The following is a 20,500-nucleotide window of genomic DNA, read 5'->3' on the forward strand; positions in this document are numbered from 1 at the left end:
CGGAGCACGGCATCCCGGTGATGGGGAGAAGGTTCTCGAAGCACCGGGACTCTCGCATGAAGCCTCGCGCACCCGCCGAAAAATCAGGGCGTGTTTGGTTCCCTTCTTGGTAGGGCCTGGCTCGGCTCTTGGGAGGCAGGCTCTCACCGGCCAGCAGCGAGCGAGCCAGGCTCGGAAGAAACGAGGTCCAGTTTCGTTTCTCGGGAGCCAGGCTGAGCGCCAATTTCTGCAAGGGAAGACACGAGTCAGATGGAGATGTCTTCTATCAGTTGCATGCGCCGAGCCAGGTGCATGCGCCGAGCCTGGTCAGGCCACATACAAGCAAGCAAACACGCCCCAAATTACGCTCTCGGCACTTCCGGGCATCTGGAAGCAGGAGGTTGTTTCGAATACACGTGCTGACGTGCATCATAACTGGCAGTGCCCTTGTTTGATTTTGCAAGAATCCTAGCGCGCACATTTCTCGAAAAGAGAATCTCGCATGCATAGTGTACTAAATAAAGTTTATTTGTAAAATCTTTTTAGGGATGGGTGTAACTTTTCGTGACGAATCTAATGACGGTAATTAATCGATGATTTGCTACAGTGATGCTACAGTAACCATCCTATAATTGCGCGGTCAAAGTCTTAATTAGATTCTTTAGGGTCAGTAGCGCGGAGTTCTGAAGTTGATTTTGTAAACTGGATTTGTTTGACACCGTAATTAGCGGTCAAAGTAACATGGGGACAAAACCAAACAAGGCCAGTATTTAGCACACTTGCACTTGGGCCGAAAGTATTTAGCGTACTTGGCTGTTCTTTGTGTTTTGTGATGTTTGTTATGCTTTACTTGGTGTTTAATTCTATCACTTCACATTGTGAGTGCAATGCAATGCAATAGAGCTAATAGGTTCCAAAAATCAACCAACATAAATGGCTTTCTATCTTGCTTAATTTGTACAAAGAAACATTTCTGCGATGCTGATGGTATCGCTGTGTTCACTTGGCTGTGGTTGATGGCTGGTGCTGATTTGTTATGAGAGAACAGTACTGCTGACTGGTTGGTAGCTGGTGGCTGGTGCTGATTTAGTATGAGAGAACAATACTGCTGGCTGGTTGGCTGACACGCCAAGTGAACACAGTGGTTGCTTTTACAAAAATAATTCTTGATGCATGGGATAATGAACTTCAAAATAGATGGTTCCCAAAAATGATTTCCCTTGTGCAAATAAGAAATACATCCAAATAGTTGGATGATATCAAAAGAATTCTTGATGCATGGGATAGTGAACTTCAAAATAGATGGTTCCCAAAAATGATTTTCCTTGTGCAAATAAAAAATACATCCAATTAGTTGGATGATATCATTTTATCTACAGTGAAGCCCCACTACTAGAAAACAAGCCTTAGGTCCACCCTAAAAGTACCAGTATCAAGATGAACCGGTACCTATGGTAGCATAGGTACCGGTTCATCTCCATACCGGTACTTTTGGGGTGGATGGAATCTTTGAATGGGCCTTAGTCACCGGTTGGTGGCTCTCCATAGATACCGGGTGGTAATTTTTATATTAGTACCGGTGGTACCACCAACCGGTACCTATAGACGAGCCTTAGGTACCGGTTGGTTAGGAGCCTTTGGTACCGGTTGGTAACACAAACCGGTACCTATGGCTCATACATGGGTTACTTTAAAAGGAATATATCTCCTTATCAATTAGAACAACTATGTAGCTGAGATGGTAAAGGGGTAGCGTGCGAGGCTAGAGATCGTGGGTTCAAATCCCAGCAAAAGAATATTTTGTCTCATTTTAGAGGCCTTAGGTACCGGTTATTTTACCCGGTACTAAAGGCTCGAGCCATTGATACCACTTTCGGAGTACCGGTTCAAGAAACCGGTACCAAAGGGCAATCTCAACCGGTGCCTATGACACTTTTTGTTAGTAGTGCCCTATTGGTACCGTGCATCAATCGATACTAGTACTGCTCTTAGTTTGCATTTCGGATATAGTAAGACCATTGCCATTCTACATCTACCGATAATAATTGTCCCCTAATCGGGATACGCAGGTTTTAATACATGTAAAGGTTGTGGAAGTCTTTGATAGAGAGTTATGTGCATAAGACCGTCCACATCACTGGTCACGTTTACATGACCATATATGCACGCATGGGATAAGTTCATGCACTAGTTTGCAAGCCTTGCTACTTATTAAGCTAAAGTGATATACCATACAAGTTGTTATATAGTAGGTGCAATTCACTCTTTCTTTATTATTTATACACATAGGGATGGTAAAGAGTCTTAATTTTTTTGCCTAGATAATCTAAGGGTCGAAGTCTAATCTTATTCAATTTTGAGCTAAAAAATTAAGAGTCAAGTTGAATTGTAAAGAGAGCATTAGGACCGTGGCTCATTACCACCCCTATTTACACATACCTTGATTTTCATTTCCCCTCCTACCGTCCACTCATTCAAAATTTAAATGTCCAATTATTTTCTATTTTCCTATTTTATATCATGATTGGTGACAGACTTTTTGAATTTTGAATGCTCTATAGTGCAATAAAAATAGAATATACCCTATCACATACAAAATAATTTATATCTTGTCCCCTCATTTTTTTATCTATTGTCAATCTTAATGATTTTTTAAGTTAAAATTTACAAGATTTAACTTAGGACAAATCTAAATGTAAATATGTTCTGCGTCAAATGCGTGACTCCTGCGTTGAGTCTAGCATTTGCTGTAAAAGGCTTTCGAAGCACATGTTAGCTTTGATAAATCACAGGCATTCGAAGCCCATTAGTAGAGGCCTTTGAAATCTTAGGTGCACTATGTGCCAGTCCACGTATCGGTCTTGAAAATAGCATAATGAATCAGGACATCATAAAGATTCATCGAAATACCATCCAAAAACTTGTGACACGATTCTTATCACGTCTCCCGTTCTATATGCATCATGACACATAACTTTCCCAAGAAGACATGATCAAGAGAATTCACATGAATATGAATGAATCATTCATATGGATCCTTCACATAAACCTCTCACTACTACAAAAATCCCCTTTAATTCCAGTTGCTAACCTCCTTTAGTTCCGGCTGTAAGTACCGGTTGTAGCAATCGGGACCAAAGGTTCCGGTTGTAAGTCCCGGTTGTAGCAATCGGGGCCAAAGGGTCCGCGATGTGAAATTTTTTTCGCTCTACAGGATTGAACCCAAGATCTTTGCCTCACGCACAGCTTTTTTACCATCCCATCTACACAGCGCATGTGACTCTTTATGGGGTGACTTCTCTTTATACTAACCCGTAGAGAGCCCTTTGGTCCGGGTTGGTACCAAAGGGGTACCCTCTGGGTTGGTGGTACCACCCGGGATTAAAAGAGTTGGGTCTTTTGTCCTGGTTGGAGCCACCAACCGGGACCAAACAAGGGTCTTTAATTTGGTCCCGATTGGTGGCTCCAATGCAACCGGTAACAAAAGGCCCTTGCACTACCCGCGTGCCAGGTTAGCCGTTGGACTCGGGACAAAAGCCCTGGTCCAAGGTCCAACGACGGCTGAGATAAATGTGGGGATCAAAGGTTATTCTGTAGTAGTGTCTAGAAACTGCACAACATGTTTAAAAATGAGTGTCTCATTTTTTTTCCATTGTAGGTTCATTATGTGTGCACAACCGTTTGAAAATGAATCATTCAAGTCTGCATGAAGATCACATCAAATTGTTAACATGGAATTCAAGTGCACACATCCCATGTGCGTTCAACCGCATAAAGCATAGGGACAATAAAAAAACATGCTCACGTATATCTCAAGATATTGACACTTCCTAAATCAAAAATTGGTCGCATCTCTTTTGTAGTCTTATGATTTGGTGTGGTTCTTGCGGTGAAAAGTTTGTAGTACAATGGTCTTCATAAGAGCATCCACAGTGTGTTTTCTTGATTTCAATGCTTCAAAATGTCAAATAACTGATGATGCTTCATTTTAAGTTTTTATTGAAGTGAGAGAGCATTGTTTAGCTAAAGCCAATGACACATTAAGAATGGAAATCAAGAACCTTCTTTCTCTTTCTCTCGCCAGCAGGAATCATTCTCTTCCTGGTCTCTAGTTCTCTCTCATGACCGGCCATTTCCTTGTTTGTTTAGGCACCATTTGGTTTAGATTGTGGATTTTGAGAAGTTACATTTTAGATGAATTTTCAGAAGCTGGACTCCGGGTAAAATTTGGATGTTACTGTTTAAACTCTGGATTCCTGTAGCTAATTTCATAGATATTTGGTTTGTTTAGGCACCATTTGGTTCAGATTGTGGATTTTGAGAAGTTACATTTTGAATGAATTTTCAGAAGCTGGACTCCAAGTAATTTTGGATGTTATTGTTTAAACTCTGGATTCCAGTAGCTAATTTCATAGACATTTGGTGCATGCATCCTATTTAAAAACTCGGCCCGCGGGGGGAAGAAAACTCCGAGCATTGCATACGAGAAGACCTCTCACGCAGGCCAAGAAAATATCTGAATCCCTGCCCCACCCTCACGGGGCGCACCGTTACTTGTGTGAGTACGGCTTGGGACCTTCTTTTGTGCTTTGGTATGGTGCCAGGCGAAGAGACTTTTTTAACCCTAGTCTGAAATTCGCTTCCACCAGAAGTCGAAACTAGAACCTGAGAGTACCTAACCAATCCAGCTAGACACCCGTTCACATGCATCCTATTTATACCCTTACCAAAATTTTGCGTTGCCTATGGGATGACCATGGGTAACATAGTAAATTCACCATCCAGTAGTTGCTGGAAGCTACTTTTTTCCAACTTATGGGATTTTGGGGATCCTAAAATCAGTTTCTAAAATCTTTATCAGAATGTGACTCTTTTGGAAGTAGCTCAGCTTCTATTCTCCAAATCGAGCCTAATCCAAACAGGTCTTTTATTCAGCAAGTCTCGAGAGCTTCTACCTTCTGGATTCTCAAAATCGAGCCTAATTCAAACACGGCTTTATATTCGTCTCGAGGCCTGTGCATCAGTGCATGCATCGGCGCCAGAAATTTTTATGTAAGCATCGGTAGCTGCAAAGGCAATCATCCATGGCTTGACGCCTTGACCTTCTCCTTCTTATCGGAGCACCCAACTTTTGCTACACTGGTTGCTCCATGATCCCTCCAACCTCCACGGTGACAGGGTACGTTGATCCATGATCCCTCCAACCTCACACGGTGAGACGGAAGATGCCTGGGCACAGAGCTCCTATGTACATGTTCCATGTTGGAAGAACATGCCCAGTCTTTTGTCCAAGTCCTCACGGCTCATTTTCACGCGGACAGTGCAACGACTTTGCTCCATGGACCCCACTATCCATGTACATAGAAAGCCGGCAGTTCGCGCCACACCCGGCAGCAAAAAGATCAAAACAAAAGCATGTCAACACCGGGTGCCCCGAGCCCGTCCGCGACAGCGACGGCTGTCCTGTGGGTCGTCGTCCTGGCCGCCGCCGCGGCGTCGTCGGCCGCGCGCGCCCAGCAGTGCGGGTCGCAGGCCGGCGGCGCGTTGTGCGGCGACTGCCTCTGCTGCAGCCGCTTCGGCTTCTGCGGCTCCACCGACCCGTACTGCGGCGCCGGCTGCCAGAGCCAGTGCACCGGCTGCGCCCCCGGAGGCGCCGGCGTGTCGTCCGTGCTGCCGCGGGACCTCTTCGAGCGGCTCCTCCTCCACCGCAACGACGCCGCGTGCCCCGCGCGCGGGTTCTACACCTACGACGCGTTCCTCGCCGCCGCGGCCGCCTTCCCGGCCTTCGGCGCGACGGGCGGCGACGAGCAGCGGAAGCGGGAGGTCGCCGCGTTCCTGGGCCAGACCTCCCACGAGACCACCGGCGGGTGGCCGGCCGCGCCCGACGGGCCCTTCTCGTGGGGCTACTGCTTCAAGCAGGAGCGGACCCCGCCGTCCGACTACTGCGACCCGCGGCCGGAGTGGCCGTGCGCGCCCGGCAAGAAGTACTTCGGCCGCGGCCCCATCCAGCTCTCCTTGTAAGCATCTTCTCCCCCGATCCCTGTGGAGATCGAGCTGTATCGTGCATGTGAAATTCGATCTGACGAGCTCGATCTCGGTGTCGACCTGATGATCCGTCAGCAACTACAACTACGGGCCGGCGGGGAGGGCCATCGGCGTGGACCTCCTCAGCAACCCGGACCTCGTCGCGACGGACCCCGTGGTTTCCTTCAAGACGGCGCTGTGGTTCTGGATGACCGCGCGGGACAACAAGCCGTCGTGCCACGCCGTCATCACGGGGCAGTGGGCGCCCACGGCCGCGGACAGGGCGGCCGGCCGGGGCGCGCCCGGTTACGGCGTGGTCACCAACGTCATCAACGGCGGGCTCGAGTGCGGCCACGGCACGGACCCCCGGGTCGCCGATCGGATCGGCTTCTACAAGCGCTACTGCGACGCCTTCCGCATCGGGTACGGGAGCGGCGACCTCGACTGCGGCGGCCAGCGGCCGTTCAACGCCGCGGTGGCGGTCGCCGGCCTGGCGTCGCAGTGAGCGCGTTGCCCCGCGCCTGGATCGGCGAGGGGACTGCTACTCGTGCTAGATCGTCAGCGTGGTCACCCGATAAAATCGAGGACTTACTGTGCGGGTGTGTTTTTACATCGATCTGCAGAGGCACGGATGCCTCAGTTTGAATAAAGTTCATGTAAAAGTTTGTACTGAATTCCGAAAATAAAGAACTTGTTCTTGCCTCGTTTAGTTGCGTCCGTAATTTTTTTGAAATAGAATCTTTGCACATTTAAAGTATTAAATATAAACTAATTACAAAACTAATTACAGAATTTGTCTGTAAATTACGAGACGAACCTAATGAGTCTAATTAATCCATCATTAGAATATGTGTACTGTAGCAATTTAGTGTCTAATCATAGTCTAATTAGACTCATTAGATTCGTCTCGTAATTTACAAGCAAACTATGTAATTCGTTTTTTATTTCATCTAGACTTAATACTTTATGCATGTAAGATTCTCTTTCGATGTGATAGATTTAGAATTTTGAATTTTGTATCTAAACAAAGGCGAAAGGTTTCAACAACTCTTATGTGGAAAGGTTTCTCAGTCTTTCCTGAGGTAGGCAAGTAACAGTCCCATCATTCATTGATTCCATTGACCAATATTTGATAGTTCAAGCACATATTATATTTTCGTTGGATACTCATGTGAACCTACTCCATGTGTAGAGATAAGAACTCTGCTAAAAGAATGCTTATTATAGAGAAAAACTATTCTGCAAGGGCTGCTAAGGATTCAAACAGATGCATGTGGCTTTATTACTTTACAGCGAGTAATCAACCACAGGAAAAGGTTCAGTAAAGAATGCTGCCTTCCAAGTTTGACGATTTGCCTCTGTAGTAGGTTCAGTCTCCATATTCTACACACCAGTTAAAGACACGAATGGTTTCTAAACGGAATAGTAAATTAATTGAATCGAAAGATCAGTTCGATGGCAGATAAGCATGTATCAAAAGAGTAGAAGCTAAGTACCACACAAGCATGCTGCTAAAAAAAAAGCATTCATAACTAGACTGTAGATTAACATAACCCACTCTTAGCAGTAGTAATAGCCAGCACATATATGAAAACAAGCTCGAGCACCGATGAAGTCACACTGACACCTAACCACCTCTGTTCAGTTGACTTGTCAACCAGTCAGCCAGCAATATTTTTTTAAGATTACAAGTAGTGTTTTTCTCTCACATCAAATCAGCACCAGCCACAGCAGCTACCAGTCAGACAGTAGTATTTTTTCTCATAATAAATCAGCATCAACCACCAGCCACAACTACAGCCACGTCCTGTCGGGAGTTTATTTGTGTGGAGAGCTACCAGCCAGTTCATGTTTCACTTCATTTCAGGTGTTTATCAAACCAGCCGGTCATGTCAGCAAAGGCTTCCTCAGCGCTCTTAACAGCGGCCTCATCATCGTCACTGTATCTCACCGCCCACCCATGGGTGACGCCAGGAAAAATCTTGACAAAGTGAGCAACCTGTGAACCACAAAGCAAGCATTTCTCGATTTAAACCTCCATGGAGACACAACGGCAGCTCAGAATTTGTCAACCCGAGGATCAGATCAAGTTGCTGAAAAATGATACCTACCGCACAGTTTGCGGAAAGAACCTGCTCGAACTGCTTGACTAATTCTTGAGGGGAGAATCGGTCAATCTCAGCTCCAAGTACACAAATCGGGCATCTGACTTCTGATATTACTATATATACAAATATTACACAGTAAGGAACACTTGTAACAGAACAGCAGAAAAATAACGTTGCGTGTCCAAAACTCTGAAGAATGGAACTTAAACCTTTGATATCATCAACAGTAACTAACGAAGGGTGCGACATCACAGCAGCCTGGATCTCACGAGCTTTAGCCAACTCGGCGACTACCTTCGCTGAATGTGATAGAAGGCACACAATGCTCAGCAGGCCAAACCTCGAGAGTATGAGCGGTCCTACTATACTACAGAAACCCAGTAAAAGGAACAAATGGTACTCACCACCCCAGCAATAACCTGCAGCTCCAATAGTAGACATCCCCTTCTCCTTTAGAGCAGCAATAACTGGTTTTGCCTCCTCAAATGCTTTTTCCTAGAAAAGATTTTTTTAATGTTTATGAATCTGTTCAAAAATATTGTAAGAATAGCAGGTAAAGAAACCAATGCGTGATAGCTCCTAATTGATGAATGCTTTGTCAAGAAATTGTGGAACACAAAAGGACACCCCAAGTTACAGTCTACAGTCTTTGTTAATAGATGCCAACAAATAACTCGATCACTACCGGAAACTGCATGTTTGCCGTGTGTGCAATATCAGGCACACGGTTATTGTAAGAATAGCAGGTAAAGAAACCAACACGTGATAGCTCCTAATTGATGAATGCTTTGTCAAGAAATTGTGGAACACAAAAGGACACCCCAAGTTACAGTCTACAGTCTTTGTTAATAGATGCCAACAAATAACTCGATCACTACCGGAAACTGCATGTTTGCCGTGTGTGCAATATCAGGCACACGGCAAAGAACCGTGTGCTGCCAGACAAGCACACGGCAAAAACAAGACACACGGCAAACCGCCTCTTTGTCGTGGGCTAGACCAGCAAACACGGCAAAGAACAAGTACACGGCAAATCAAACTCTTTGCCGTGTGTCGGTCCAGAAAACCCATGGCAAAGATCAGGCACACGGCAAACCCACGGCAAAAAAAAGATGCCGGTAATAGCTAGCCGTCAACGTTTGCCGTGTGCTATGCCAAGCACTCGGCAAAACAAAAAGTTAGCCGTCTATAACTTTTATTTGCCGTGCAAAGGGGCCGTCACCGTCAGAGGGGCCGTTACGGAAACTTCTTTTTTTTTTGCCGTGGGCCATATGAGCACACGGCAAAGTCTTTGCCGTATGACAGAAAAATGACACACATCAAACGTGATTTTGCCAGCTGTTTGTCGTGGAGGTTCGTCATGTGCAACACACAGTAAACACTTTGCCATGTGTTTTGTGGGCTTTGCCGTGTGGCTCTGACACACGGCAAACTAGGTGAATCCCATAGTGGATGACATAAACCTCAACACTCAGGTCAATCGAACTTGAGCTGTGGTAGCGTAGGAAAGTCATCTAATGGTGTCATATAGATGTCACTGGAGTTGAAACAAGTTGTCTCAATTGACACCTCAAAACATGAAATCAAAAGGTATCAGTAAAGTTTCATGATATAACGAACCGGATCATGTGCTTGCAGCCACTGTAAAGGATTGGGATTGTTGGGTTCATATGGATCCCCATGCAGGAAATCTGGCACCACAACAAAGTAACCGCCCGAAGCAACTTTATCTGCTATCTCCCTTCGCGAGACAAATATGTTTAGGGTCAGTATATACCAATTCATAATCATATATGAAGGTTAGCACTAGCAACAAACTAACGGGTTTCAAACTCCAAAGAGCGCATAGTACCTCAGCTTTGGCGCTTCAAATCCTGCAAATAGGGAAATGGTCACTGACAGTCATCATCAGGGAAAAGGCAAGCAGCAGGAAATTTGATCCGTTGCTGCCGATCAGTTACCGAAGGCGTCGGAGACGAGAACGACGGACCCGGCGACGTAGGCCTTCTGTCCGCCGAAGTCGTCTACGACCTCGCCCCCTCCGCATGATGGGTCCAGCGCCGGCGGGTTCTCAAAGCAGTGCCGGCTCGCCATTTCTTTCTTTCTGTCTCTGCTTTAACTCGAGCTTCTTCTTCGCTGTCCCCTCTTCGGCTTTTCCTACGCATATATACTTGGATCGGGAGCACCAGTTCCAATCCAGTAGAGCTGGCGAGATTGAACACATGTTTTTCGTCAAAAGATTGGAGTGGTTAGGTGCATGACCTCAGTCCTGATGGATACACCCTTGGACCTATTCCTTGGAAGCCAAAGGACGGAAGCAGGTGCACCTTTGTCTCTGTTAAATAAGTCATCGATTCTACTTGCACGGCACGAAGAAGACTCCGTTCAGAACACTGAACAATCAGCTTCCAGATTGACGATTTGATTCAGTAGTGAACTAGTGATTGAGTCCGAATATTCAGTAGTACAACCTCTGTTTTACCATAGACGTCATATATTCAAGAACGGAGAAAGTATTAGCTGGTCCACCATCGAGACTCCAGAGTGATTGAGGAATTGAAAAGAGTGTAAATGGACTTCTATTTCAATTCTAGTATACGACACTCGATGAGCAAATAATTTTGCCATGGTTTTCCTTGAATTTTATTATTCAAAAAATAAGATATTTAAGTGATCATAGTCTGAAGTCTGAAGCTCCCTTGGATCAGTTTACCAACCTACAATTTGTGGCTTAAGAAGTTTTCTCGAACATAAGTTCATTTGTTGCCGTAATATTTTCCATTATCTAAGAAAAAAGTTGATTTGCTTTGTTTGAAGACTGCAAGACAGGCTCACAGTTCACAAGTAATAGAAGTACAACCACACAGGTAGGTAAACTGGGATATACATGTCATACATAAACAAAAGCACAAGCTGAAGTATTGACACAATGACACAAACTCAACTTTTTGAAGAAACTCAACTGAAGAGCAGTTCTTAATTCAATGGCATATAAAAAAATTGTACGACAAAAAGGTGGACTGCTAATTTAGCTCCTCAAGTATAGAAACAGTGCCACCTACTCAACCGAAGAGGCAGGTCCTACTGAACCATATAAACCACAAACACGGTATGGCTGAAAATGGTCACTGTCAGGAGCTTATTAGATGGAGAGCGGCAACTTCAGATTTCAGTTTAGGTACTTGTTAAAACAGTGGCTCATGTCCTGCAGAGCTTCCTCAGTGCCCCGTTTGGTTTCCTAGAATTCTAGGAAATCAACACTTTGACCGCTAATTACAGTGTCAAACTAAGTCAATTTACAAAATCAATTCCAGAACCCTAGTGCTAGGAACCCTGAAGAATCTAATAAGACATTTGACCACGTAATTAGAAGGATAGTTACTGTAGCATTACTGTAGCCAATCATCGATTAATTACCATCATTAAGTTCGTCGCGAAAAGTTACACTCATTCCTATAAAAATTTTGCAAATACATTTCATTTAGTACTCCATACATGCGAGATTCCCTTCTTGAAAATCGTGTATTAGAGAACCAAACAAAGCCCAGCACTCGTGACAGCTGCTGCATCTTCATCGTTGTATCTCACAGCCCACCCATGCGCTACTCTGGGAACTGCAGTGCAAAAGAGAAATATTATAGAACTGATGGCTGTGTGAAAGGTCTTAGTCAACTGAAATGCTCATATGGTGATCCAAGGATGCCAAACTTTATAAATGGTAGTGATTAAGGGCGTAATCAGAAATCAAAATTGACAAAAAAACAAATCGTCACTTTTCTTTTCATTTTTTTTGTGTGCCTGTGCGCGCGTGCGTGTTGTGTGTGTGTGTGTGGGGGGGGGGGGGGGGGGGGGGGACTATTAGAGTATGTACAGCCGAGATGGCTTGGATTACGCATACAAATTGTTCTGTGTTGAACGATCATTGGAGTTGTACATTCCCATATTGCCCATGTGTAAGTAAAATGGTTTAGCTTAATTGCTCAAAGATCAGGGTTCCTGCGCAAACTTACCCCAGATTTAGCTGAATGAACCTGCTCAAACTGCTTTAACAATTCAGGCGGGGATGTTTTGTCGATTTCAGCTCCAAGTATAGAAATGGGACATTTGACCTCTGAATATTAGATAGCACATCAATGAGTAAGCATTGCAAGCTCTTTCAGTGGAACAAGTTTGGCGTGTCAGGGAAGAAACTCTTCCGAAATAATTGACCTTTGATGTCATCAACAATTAGTAAAGAAGGATGAAACAATACAGCAGCCTGGATCTCATGAACTTTCACCAGCTCCACAACCACCTTTGCTGGAAATAGGTAACATTTCAAATACACATGGTTTAAGAATGGAGAGATAAAGGGCAGAAATCAAAGCACATCATGGGTATTTCAGGTTCCTTCAAAAATAAAATGCTGCGAAGAATCGAACTTACCACCCCAACAATAGCCAGCAGCCCCTATGTTCGACACTCCCTTCTTCTTTATAGCAGCAATTACTGGTTTTGCCTCTTCAAATGCTTTTTGCTATTAAAAGAGATAATGTCGGGGCTCTAGATAGATTATTCAGGATATATAAAATCATAGACAAAAGGAAACAAGTGCACATCATGGCTTATTTCTAAAATCATTCTTTTGCGAAGGCAATGTAAAAATGCAGAAATAGTTGTTCATGTTAGGCCTCAACAAAACACCACGAATCGGCTAAGGGCTGCCAGTCAACCCATGACCTTCTGTACCCCCTTTAGGTCTCGGATCGGTCCATCCGAGTGATGGCCGAAACTTTCTCAGGGTTGGGTTTGATGCCTCGCTGAGAGACGATGAAGCCCAAGAGCATGCCACGAGGCACTCTGAACACGCATTTCTCCGGATTAAGCTTAACCTCTTTGGCCCTAAGGCACTCGAACGCGATCCTGAGATCGGTCACCAGGTCATCCGCCTTCCTGGATTTTACAACGATGTCGTCGACATATGACTCTTCGGTTCGCCCGATATGGTCTCTAAACACGTGGAGCATACATCGCGGGTATGTAGCCCCTACGTTTCTAAGGCCAAATGGCATCGTGACGTAGCAGTACATGCCGAAAGGGGTGATGAAAAAAGTCGCGAGCTGGTCGGACTCTTTCATCTTTATTTGATGGTAACCGGAATAAGCATCAAGGAAGGACAAAAGTTCACATCCCGCGGTTGAATCAACTATTTGATCGATACGCGGCAAAGGAAAAAGAACTTTCGGACATGCTTTATTTAAATCAGTGTAATCTACACACATCCTCCATTTCCCATTCTTTTTCCTAACTAATACAGGATTAGCTAGCCACTCGGGATGGAATACCTCCTTGATGAATCCAGCCGCCAAAAGCTTATGCACCTCCTCGCCAATCGCCCGGCGCTTCAGCTTGTCGATGCGTCGCAGGCGCTGCTTCACCGGCTTGGAGTTGTGCTGGATGTCGAGGGAGTGCTCGGCGACCTCCCTCAGTATGCCAGGCATGTCCGAGGGACTCCACGCGAAGATGTCTGCGTTGGCGCGGAGGAAGTCGACGAGCACCACTTTCTATTTGCTGTCAAGGGTGGCGCTGATCTTCGGCGCTTTGCCGTCGGGGCAATTGGGGTCGAGGGGCACGTCCTTGGCACCCTCGGCAGGCTCGAACTTGCCCGCGTGTCGTTGCGTGGAGTCCACGGCCTCGTTCGCCATCTTCTCCAAGTCGGTTGCGAGGGTCTCATCCTCCGCGCAGGCCTCGGCGCGCTCGACGCATTCGACGTCGCACTCGTAGGCGTGCTCGAACGAAGGCCCGATGGTGATGACGCCCTTCTCAAGCACGACGCGCAGCTTCTGTGTTTGCCGATGCTCCTCCTCGAGCTTGGCCTCAAGCTCCTGGAGTTGCGTCAGCTGTGCTTGCCGCAGCTCCGATTTTGCCGACGTGGCCGGTTTGGGTGCCGCAGGTATCACCGGCGGTACTACCGGTGCGTTTGCTTCGTTGTTCGGCGTGTCATCGTTCTGCTCCTCCAGCTCGACGATGAAACACTCTCGAGTGGGATCATAATCCCCCTCGCTGGAGTCGTCGGAGCAGGTGAGGCAGAAGTCCGCCGCAGCCTAAAACGACAAAAAAGCCTCGCGATCGCGAAGCCCAGAGTAGTCCCACTCCGGAGCCACGCGACCGCGCACAAAGACGTACCCCTCGTCCGCAGAGTCGGGGTATGGGCTGTCCGGTGACGATGCGATGAGGTTCCAGATCAAGATCAGGTGATGCCCGGGCAGATCCTCATACACACTCATGTTGGTGCTGACGGTCGATGCGTAGGTCGTAGCGGGAGTGCGCTTCCCGAGGGGAAAGAGCGGCGGTTTAGCCGCGTTCTCCTCAGGAGGAACCGCTGCTGCCTTTGGTGGTGAAGAGGTGGCATCCTCCACCACGGCGACAGGTGGTGGCACGTTAGCCTCAACCCACGTAGGGGAGCTAAGGCGAGCCGCCTGTGACACCCCGGCCCAGGGCTTAATAGGATTAATAGGATACTCATACCAACAAGTTGCAACTTCTTTTTCGGAAGCCGGTCTCCAAAGAACTCCGAGGTTAAGCGTGCTTGGCCCGGAGAAATTTGAGGATGGGTGACCGACCGGGAAGTTCTTCCCGGGTGTGCACGAGTGAGGACAAAGTGTGCAGAAAAGACTGGTGTTGGTCTGTGAGGACAGTCTATGTCCTAGAAAGCAGCCAGATGTAAGCGGGCCCGGCCTCGGGGAGGTGGGACGTTACAGAATGGTATCAGAGCCGACTCTCGCGGTTTCACGGGCACGCACGGGCGTAAGTGCGGAGGCATGAGCACGGGCGCGTGGGGGCGCAGATGCCACCGGCATGTGCACGGGCGCGTGGCGGGTTAGTGCGCGGGCATCTGGGATGCACCGTTGGCACTGGACGTACGGACGTGGCACATGGGCTGCTGGCACTGGACGTACGTGACGTGGCCAAGAGAGGACGTTCCTGGCTTGGGATTGACCGACGAGGACGTCGCTCTCTTAAGGGGGTGAGCATGTGACACCCCGGCCCAGGACTTAATAGGATTAATAGGATACTCATACCAACAAGTTGCAACTTCTTTTCCGGAAGCCGGTCTCCAAAGAACTCCGAGGTTAAGCGTGCTTGGCCCGGAGAAATTTGGGGATGGGTAACCGACCGAGAAGTTCTTCCCGGGTGTGCACGAGTGAGGACAAAGTGTGCAGAAAAGACTGGTGTTGGTCTGTGAGGACAGTCTATGTCCTAGAAAGCAGCCAGATGTAAGCGGGCCCGGCCTCGGGGAGGTGGGACGTTACACCGCCCTGCGCCGCTCCATGCACGCTTGCCGTGCTCGCTGGCCCGAGCACCTCCTGCATCGGGGTGGTGGTGCCGGAGTGTTGGGGTCGGCTTTGGGTGGGAGGAGTTCCATATCGTAACCGTTGCCGGTTGCCATGAACTCAAGGCTCCCGAACTAGAGCACCGTGCCTGCCGGAAGCAGGCGTGGCCCGTCTGCCATCTAGAGAGCAAGCAAGAACAAGAAACAAATGTCACGCAGCTGCCCCCTACCTGGCGCGCCAACTGTCAGTGTCCAGACCTCACGGCCTAGCACCAACTAGTACGATGCTGTGTGTCCCAGTCCGTGGCTAGGACGCAGCCGCCAGCGCGCGGATCTGCCGTGGGGCAGGCTCGCTAGTGGCACAACGATGAGCAGGCTTCCCAGCTCCGAGATGGTGGATCCGGTTCCCCTATACCTATCCCACCCCTTTCTTCTTCCTTATCCATGGGATTAGAACGTCCTAGGGTTGGATTGTCTCACCAACTTTTGATGGTGGCGCAGGGAGCGTCCACCGGCGCTCCTTCCCCGGCAGCCGGAGTCGCAGCCGCGGCTGGCCAGGCCGACAGCGTGGCTGGCCTCGCGGCCCCCTGGATGAGTTCTTTATGGTCCCCATACCACCAACCGTAAAGCTGGAGTTCTTAATAATTTTGTTTGAGTTAACTTGTCGGTGTCCAGACCTCGCGGCCTAGCACCAACTAGTACGATGCTGCGTGTCCCAGTCCCTAGATGGTTGATGCAAGAGATAACACGATGACACAAGGTTTATCCTGGTTCCAACCAACGGGGCCGTACGTCCAGCAGGGTGTGCAAACACTGTATTATCTTGCACCGGGGTGCTTGTAGTAGGGGGTACAAGCTGGGCGAGAGAGGGAGAGAGGCTCCCAAGTCTCTGCGTACGCTAGAATGATTGAGGCAAGTGCCAATATCGGGGAGAGCGAGCTCGAGTGAGCGTGTGTGTGAGTTGGCTGAGTTCTGCCGTGGTTCTGCTCGTGTTCTTGGGAAGGAGCCCGCCTTCTCCTTTTATAGGCTCAAGGAGGGGCGGTTACATGCACGGGGTGATCTTTGATTTCGTCATCCTCTCCCCGAATCGGGGGGAGCAGTGGATAGTTGCTGTTGCTGGGCACTGTGGGACATGGCGTCAGGCGTGGCCGTCGTCCTGGGAAGCTTTTAGCCATGCGCGGAATGTGCCGGCGTCCTGTAGCGCTAATGGACGGTGTGACGATTTCTGTTGGGCGTACTGTCCTCCGCGTCTGACCAGGTGGAGCACCGAGGGTCCTGCTGACGGCGGTCTTGTCCTGGTCAAGGGCCGTACTGTGTTTGTGACATCCCAAAAATCCGTCAAATTAAATCGTGCGATGTTTAGTTTCAAAACCTAGTGTTCATCGTTGAGCTCAAAATTTTCATAACCCTTGTGTGTCGGGAAACTCTCCTTTTTCCGCCCGATCTCCCGATCCCTGTTGGACCCAACCCCGACAGCCAAATCCACCGCCCTGTTTCTCCCTCGACCCGCGCGTCGCGCTCACGCGCGCCCAAGCACCGCGCGTGGCCGACCGGGCGCCGGTTCCGGCGCGTTTCCCTCTCACTCTCTCTTCTTTCCCTCTCTCCCCTCCTTTTCTTTTTCTCTCTCATATTTTGTTTTTTTCCTTTTTCCTTTTTCCTCTTTTCTTTTCCTCTCTCCTCCCCTCCTCCCCTGCCGCACGGCCCGACCGCGCCACCCCACCTGCTCTGTCCCACTCCCGAGCGCCGCCCGACCCGGCGTTCCTTTCCCCGCCCCTGCTCCGCAGCCGCTCGGCCGTGCGCACGCCGCTCGGCCGGTCCCACTCTCCACCCGAGCACGCCTTTCCCCCCCGGGCCGTGCGAGTGCACGCCCCGGCCGACCTCGCCATCCCGCGCGCTGCGAGCCGCTCGCCGCCCCGCCGCTCGGCCGCACACGGCGCGCGCCGTGCGTTTCCCGGCCGCCTCCTGCCCCGCGCACGCTCACGCTCCCCACCACTGCACGCAGCGCCCCGCTCCCGGCCTGCGGCCCACGCGCACACGCACACCGTCGTTGACGCCCGTGCACCGCCGCCGCCTGCCACACGCAGTCGCCCAGCACGACGCCGTGCCGCCCTCGCCAAGTCCCCACCTCGCTGCAGCCCTCTCACCGGCTAAGCCTGCCCTGCTGCTGCTGTTTCAACGCCGCCGTCGCCTCAGCAGCAGGCTCGCCGCTGTTCGGGTTGACGCCGGGCTGCCACATGCCAACGCGCACACCACTACCCCCCTATGCTCACCACTGCTGCCCGTGCCATCACATCGCCATTGTGCGCCTCGCCGCTAGCACCGCCGCGTCGCGATGCCATTAACGCGGTCGCACGGCCTGCCGGCCTCCGCCGCGTTCCGCCAAACCCCCACCGCCTTGCTCGGGCTATAAAGAGGCCTCCACGCCGCCCTTGGCCACCACGAACCACCATCCCCGCTCTAGCTCCTCCCCTGCTCCTCTGGCGCCACCACCCGCCATTGCCGCCGCCCCAAACTCAGGCCATCGCGGAGCACCCCTCCCCGCTGCGCTCTAACCCAAGCCAGGTAGGGCATCCGGGCCTCCTCAATCCCCTCTCCGTTTTCCCCTCACTTCCCGGCCGCCGCCGCGCTCCGTGGCGCCGCCCCCAAGCTTGCCACCGCCTACCGCCACCCGCCGCCATGGAACCGCCCCTACGGGCCACCATTTTCCCAAATCGAGGGAGGGAATCAATCTCCCACGTCGCCCGCCCTCTTTTCCCCCTCACTCCGGCCGTCCCCGAGGCCCAGGGCCGCCGGCCGAGCGCCGCCGATGCCCTGGGTGGCCTCCCCTGTTTCCCAGCATGGAGGGAGGAGGGAGAGAGGGCATATTTGCCCATGGCCCCCTCCCCTTTTTGCTATTTGCTAAAGAACCCCCTGCCCTTGGCCTTTTACTAATAAAGCCCTAGCCTTTATTATATTTCCAAGCAAACCCTCCACAATATAAACTTAATAAAAATTAGGACCCTACCCTTTTCCTGAATGACCCAAGCTTTCCCAGTAATTACAATCAAGTCCTTTCCATTTCAAAAATGATTTGCAAATGAACCCTCGGACCCCTAATTAACCCTTTGACCTATTATTTCATGCACCAAACGAACTCTGATCAACCAAAAACTCTACCACACCTTTCTTAACCTAGTTTTGGCCATGCCATTAAGAATCCACCCAAAAATGTTACTCCGTACTCCATATCTTATGTGTTCCCGATTCGAGCTCAACGATAGATCTCTATTTTCTGAATATTGATTGTGTGCTTGTTTGTGTGCTCTGTAGACCACGGAGTGAATGAAGGAGAGCCCGTCAACGAGCAGTGCTGTGAGCAGGTGAATGAGGACCCGTTCTGCGACCCCGAGCCCGAAGGACAAGACATCCCAGAAGGCTTTGAAGACGGCAAGTTCAATCCCATCCTTTGATGCATGTTTCTGTCCTAGTTTTTATAAACACAACCCAATGGCCTGTTTTATAAAATTGTATAAGTTTTGCTTGCATGAAAACACGGTTGGATAGCCACCCCTTGATTTGTGATTACCATTCCTTGACCACCTAGATTAATGTCTGATTTTGTTTGGACGTTAATCGATATCAGAACGCTTAGAACTTTACTCATAATACGATTTATTTTATAAAGAAAATGTGTGCGTATGTGGGATGGGATAAATGTGGTGTTTTTGTAAAGAAAGTTTGGACGGGATGGATGGCATTTCTACGGATTTGCCATTTGGTGTGCTCGTGCCAATGTGGCAGGGCAAAGAAGGGAGATATCCATCTTGTCGTGTCTAAGGACCGAGTTGGTGTGTCATCTCACCTAACTCCACTATCGTGCAAACCACTCGACCGTTGAATGAGCAACGGCTTAGCATAAATCCCACTAGTTAATTTGATAGCCATCAGGAGAGCTGAGAGCAACGGGTGACTAAGGAGAAGGGATAAGCCCCGAGTGACTTATGCCCGGTTATACCTAAGTGAACGGTCGATGATTCCTTGGTGCATCTCGTGATGGCTAGTCAGGTTTAGCTAAGGTGGGTAATGGCTATGTCGGGATCTACACCGACACTTCGGTGCTCGTGTTGTGGTACCTGCTTGTGGGTAAAGTTGCACACCTCTGCAGAGTTAAGAATCTATTCGAATAGTCCGTGCCCACGGTACTGGGCGAGTTACGGTGTGGTCTCACTACTAGTGTTTACCTTGGGATGGGCTAGCGTGAGTTGTTTTGAAAATGTGTCTGGCAGTTGTGCCGTGTGCTACGACGGACGGGGAGTCCGGTAGCAGTTTAAAACTTAAACCCCGTATTATTCATTACAAAAACTGTTTTTCCGAAATGTTTTGGTTAAACGAACCCCTGCATAAAAATTAGCTTTCAGCAAATTAAAGCCATAACCTTATCCTTGTTTTACCTGTGCATGTTATTCTGATATAACCCCCTCCGTGGGTGTGGTTGGACTTGCTGAGTATGTTTGTACTCACCCCATTCTTACTTTTTACAGAAGAAGACCCAGACTTCGTACCAGACGACGCCGAGTAGGGTTATCGTTCTACACCCAACCTTGCCTGTGGAACCGGCCCTGTTTGAGATGTTTTCGCTGACACAGTACTCTGAGCCCGAGCTAGACCCCATGTGGGTTGCGGTCTGGTGTTATGTCGTAGCATGGTTACTTATTATTATTATCTGTATTGAGTATCCTCCTCGGAGGTTTGTACGGTAATGAACCATCGGATGTAATAAATGTGGCATCAGTCTCCTGGGACTGATGTTTGTATCACATTTAAGTCTTCTCTTATGAGGGGACGCTTCAGGTGGTATCAGAGCCGTAGGTTGGCCGTAGGACGTGACCCTAGGAGCGAAACCCTGTTTTAAGCCCTTTCGCACTAGGATTTTTCCTTCCTTAACCTTTTCTCACACAAACACTCACCACTGGTTCTTGCCCTATTCCAGATGGCTGACAATGGATGGATCGGCGGAATCTGTCACGCAGAGCCAGGCCTTCCTAAGTTGTTGATACTCAGCCTGGAACGCATCGGAGTTGTGGACCCACCAGAGTTT

General features: G+C 49.0%; 3 protein-coding genes across 3 annotated transcripts; 1 reads left to right on the forward strand and 2 right to left on the reverse strand.

Annotated features, from left to right (window-relative positions):
* Nucleotides 1–5,366: 5,366 nt before the first annotated feature.
* On the forward strand, nucleotides 5,367–6,712 carry LOC120665559 (chitinase 2-like). Its single transcript, XM_039945151.1, has 2 exons — nucleotides 5,367–5,996; nucleotides 6,100–6,712. Exons 1-2 carry the CDS (start codon nucleotides 5,395–5,397, stop codon nucleotides 6,506–6,508), a joined length of 1,011 nt encoding a protein of 336 aa, XP_039801085.1. The 5' UTR covers nucleotides 5,367–5,394; the 3' UTR covers nucleotides 6,509–6,712.
* Nucleotides 6,713–7,511: 799 nt separating this feature from the next.
* LOC120665561 (endo-1,3;1,4-beta-D-glucanase-like) lies at nucleotides 7,512–10,381 on the reverse strand. The gene is made up of 7 exons (XM_039945152.1): nucleotides 10,073–10,381; nucleotides 9,964–9,985; nucleotides 9,732–9,852; nucleotides 8,516–8,606; nucleotides 8,321–8,410; nucleotides 8,115–8,224; nucleotides 7,512–8,002 (listed from the first exon to the last, which is right to left on the reverse strand). The coding sequence occupies exons 1-7, from the start codon at nucleotides 10,203–10,205 to the stop codon at nucleotides 7,862–7,864; spliced, it is 708 nt and encodes a 235-aa protein (XP_039801086.1). The 5' UTR covers nucleotides 10,206–10,381; the 3' UTR covers nucleotides 7,512–7,861.
* A 1,332-nt stretch (nucleotides 10,382–11,713) lies between these two features.
* On the reverse strand, nucleotides 11,714–17,711 carry LOC120667722 (endo-1,3;1,4-beta-D-glucanase-like). Its single transcript, XM_039947740.1, has 5 exons — nucleotides 17,697–17,711; nucleotides 12,537–12,627; nucleotides 12,321–12,410; nucleotides 12,122–12,222; nucleotides 11,714–11,725 (listed from the first exon to the last, which is right to left on the reverse strand). The coding sequence occupies exons 1-5, from the start codon at nucleotides 17,709–17,711 to the stop codon at nucleotides 11,714–11,716; spliced, it is 309 nt and encodes a 102-aa protein (XP_039803674.1).
* Between the last annotated feature and the right edge of the window lie 2,789 nt (nucleotides 17,712–20,500).

This window comes from Panicum virgatum, chromosome 3N (assembly GCF_016808335.1).
Source record: "Panicum virgatum strain AP13 chromosome 3N, P.virgatum_v5, whole genome shotgun sequence".
NCBI classification, from domain to species: domain Eukaryota; kingdom Viridiplantae; phylum Streptophyta; class Magnoliopsida; order Poales; family Poaceae; genus Panicum; species Panicum virgatum.